Raw genomic sequence first — 2,557 nt, forward strand, 5'->3', positions numbered from 1 at the left:
TAATAAAACACTATAGTGCTGCTAATCTGTTTTCTAACACATAGTAAATACAAAAAGAATATCAAATGCTCTTACAATTTTCATGCGAGTTCGGATAAAAGCTAAAATGCTATTTTCCCACATATCTTGAACATCAGAGGAGAACTCACAGCTCAACATTTTTGACCATATCTAGAAACATCAAGACATTTAAGAGTCAGATTTATCAAATTTATATTAAATCTGGTATTCTAGACTCAATGTGTGATTTTGACAAACATTAAAGGCTGAAGTTTTAATTACATTCTGGTCCGATAAACTCACTGGCACCACTTAATACATGTGTATGAACATGCAAAAGAAATCAGTATTCTTCAAACCTTACTTACTTGAATAAATGCTTGCACCATTTATTAAAACATACCATAATATACAAAACATAATGATAACATTATGCATTGCCTGAAATTTCTCATTTCATATTTCCAAGATAAAAACCTTTAAGCTTTATTGGGTTTAGAGCCCTCACAATAATGAACTTATGGAAGGGGGGTTAACAATGTTATAAATATGAATATATTTGTACATAAATAAACAAGTAAAAGCAAAAATTAATAAACATGCCACACTGACAGACAGTATGTAAATGGTTTTGAATTAACTTATAAGAAGATGATGAGGAATTTAAGAGAGAATGTAATTAAAGATCTTAAAACAGTAATTACAGTAAACAGACATCTGTCATCTTCTAGTATCATATAAAGTTACAGTCTATAAAGAGCTTACTTTGTTGGAACTAAATAAAAAAGCAGGGTCAAGATTGTCATGTGGTTTTTGTCCAATATAGAAAAAGCTCATCAGACCATGCTACACACTTCTTCCATTCAATTCATGATTCTGTACTAAATAATTTTACACATATAACAAGTAAAATGTGGAACAAAATGAAATAAAACTTGTTTTTTATCTAAAGTCATTACAAAGCTCATATTAAAATTGCAGCAGTATCTATAACTCTAGGGGCCTGGCATGGCCTTGTGATTAGGACACTCAACTCACAATCAGAATTTTGATTCCATCATCAAACATACTCACTCTTTTAGATGTGGGTACGTCATAATGTGACAGTCAATCCCAATTTTTATTGGTAGAGAAAGTAGCCCAAAAGTCTGTAGTGAGTGATGTTAAATGGCTGCCTTCCCTTTAGTCTATCACTTCTAAGTTCTAATCATTCTTTACATTGTCAATTTTGTATAAAAAAATTTATGTTACAACTATTCACAAGCCAAAGAACTCCTACTTCTTAAACTTCTATTTATTACTTTCACCACTAATAAAGCTGTTAGAAAATGACTTCCTCTATTCACTCACCTCTATCTCTCGAAAATCTCTGATCCAATATTTTCTTTTTTCTGTGTTATACTCCATTAAAGTTTCTGGCAACAGTTTGGTCATCCACTGAGATGTGTAATCTTGTGCTTTGCTAAGTGTACTCCTAGTTAACTCTGTTAAATCACAGTCTGTATGGAAGCTACTTACATTCTTAATATATTTTGTTACATGAGAAAAGATATTTATTACATGATAAAATATCTCTCTTTTATCAAATGTTCTGTATCTGCCACATGTCAAAATGAGGTGAAGAACATGATTTAGAGCAGCTTCTGCTTCATTTTCTATGAGAGGAGGTTTGGGCCTACATGTGAAACATAATAAAATATCACTTGCAGTTTTATATTTACATGATCATTAAATATGATAATTATTTCCATTAGGAGTTATTAGTACTTTCACAGAAGTGATCATGCCATCAAATATATCACATCAATATTACTTGAATTACTTACTAAAAATAAGTTTTGAAAAAACAGTTAAAAAAATCACCTCATAGTCCATCTATAATTAATATTTCCAATATGGCCAGGCATACGCATTTCTACATATGAACTGAAGCTTTTTCACTTTAATGTGTTGTCAAAAGCTTCTTTCAGTGAATTATACATAAGCAAATACAACAAGTTATGCAATTACATTCTTCAGGCATGTTACAAATAAATTTCTCATAAAATGTACAGGTTAACAAGAACAAGTGTTCTCTACAAAAAGATAAAAATATTTTAAATGGCTTTACAAAGTCTCATAAATTTCTTGATTGCAAAGAAAAAACTAATGAAAAATAAGTTATCAATCCATATTTCTATGGTTTTTGAAGGATGTTCCTTACCTATATTATTCCCTTAATGCCTGTCATAGTTTTTGAAGAAAAAACTTAAACCAAAAATCAGTTAAATTCAAATTAGTATTTTGTACAATATGTAAAAATTCTGATATATCTTCAACATTTTTAATATAACTATAGTAAATTAACGAATTACATACATTTATATAATTTTATGCATTAAGGCATTAATGGAAGAAAAAATGTGCATTAAAATCTTATTAGATGTAATGATTTCTTTATAATTTTTATGCACTCACAACTTAGTAATTATTGAAAATACTAGTAAGGATGATTATATTTGGTTTTTTATCTGCTTTCTATATTTGTTCTAAATATATATATTTATTCACACTAACC

The 2,557-nt window shown here is 28.9% G+C and overlaps 1 protein-coding gene across 1 annotated transcript in view; it reads right to left on the bottom strand.

Moving 5' to 3' along the window:
* LOC106470493 (E3 ubiquitin-protein ligase rnf213-alpha-like) overlaps positions 1-2,557 on the bottom strand; it is a gene marked incomplete at its 3' end in the record, with an annotated part of 77,819 nt that overhangs the window by 57,805 nt on the left and 17,457 nt on the right. The window contains exons 6-7 of the mRNA XM_022399108.1: positions 1,351-1,675; positions 76-171 (exon numbers count right to left, since the gene is read on the bottom strand). Coding sequence (XP_022254816.1) covers positions 76-171; positions 1,351-1,675 — 421 coding nt within the window. The remainder of the gene's footprint in view (positions 1-75; positions 172-1,350; positions 1,676-2,557) is intronic.

The sequence above is a fragment of the Limulus polyphemus genome, unplaced genomic scaffold, assembly GCF_000517525.1.
Source record: "Limulus polyphemus unplaced genomic scaffold, Limulus_polyphemus-2.1.2 Scaffold4039, whole genome shotgun sequence".
Classification (NCBI taxonomy): Eukaryota; Metazoa; Arthropoda; class Merostomata; order Xiphosura; family Limulidae; genus Limulus; species Limulus polyphemus.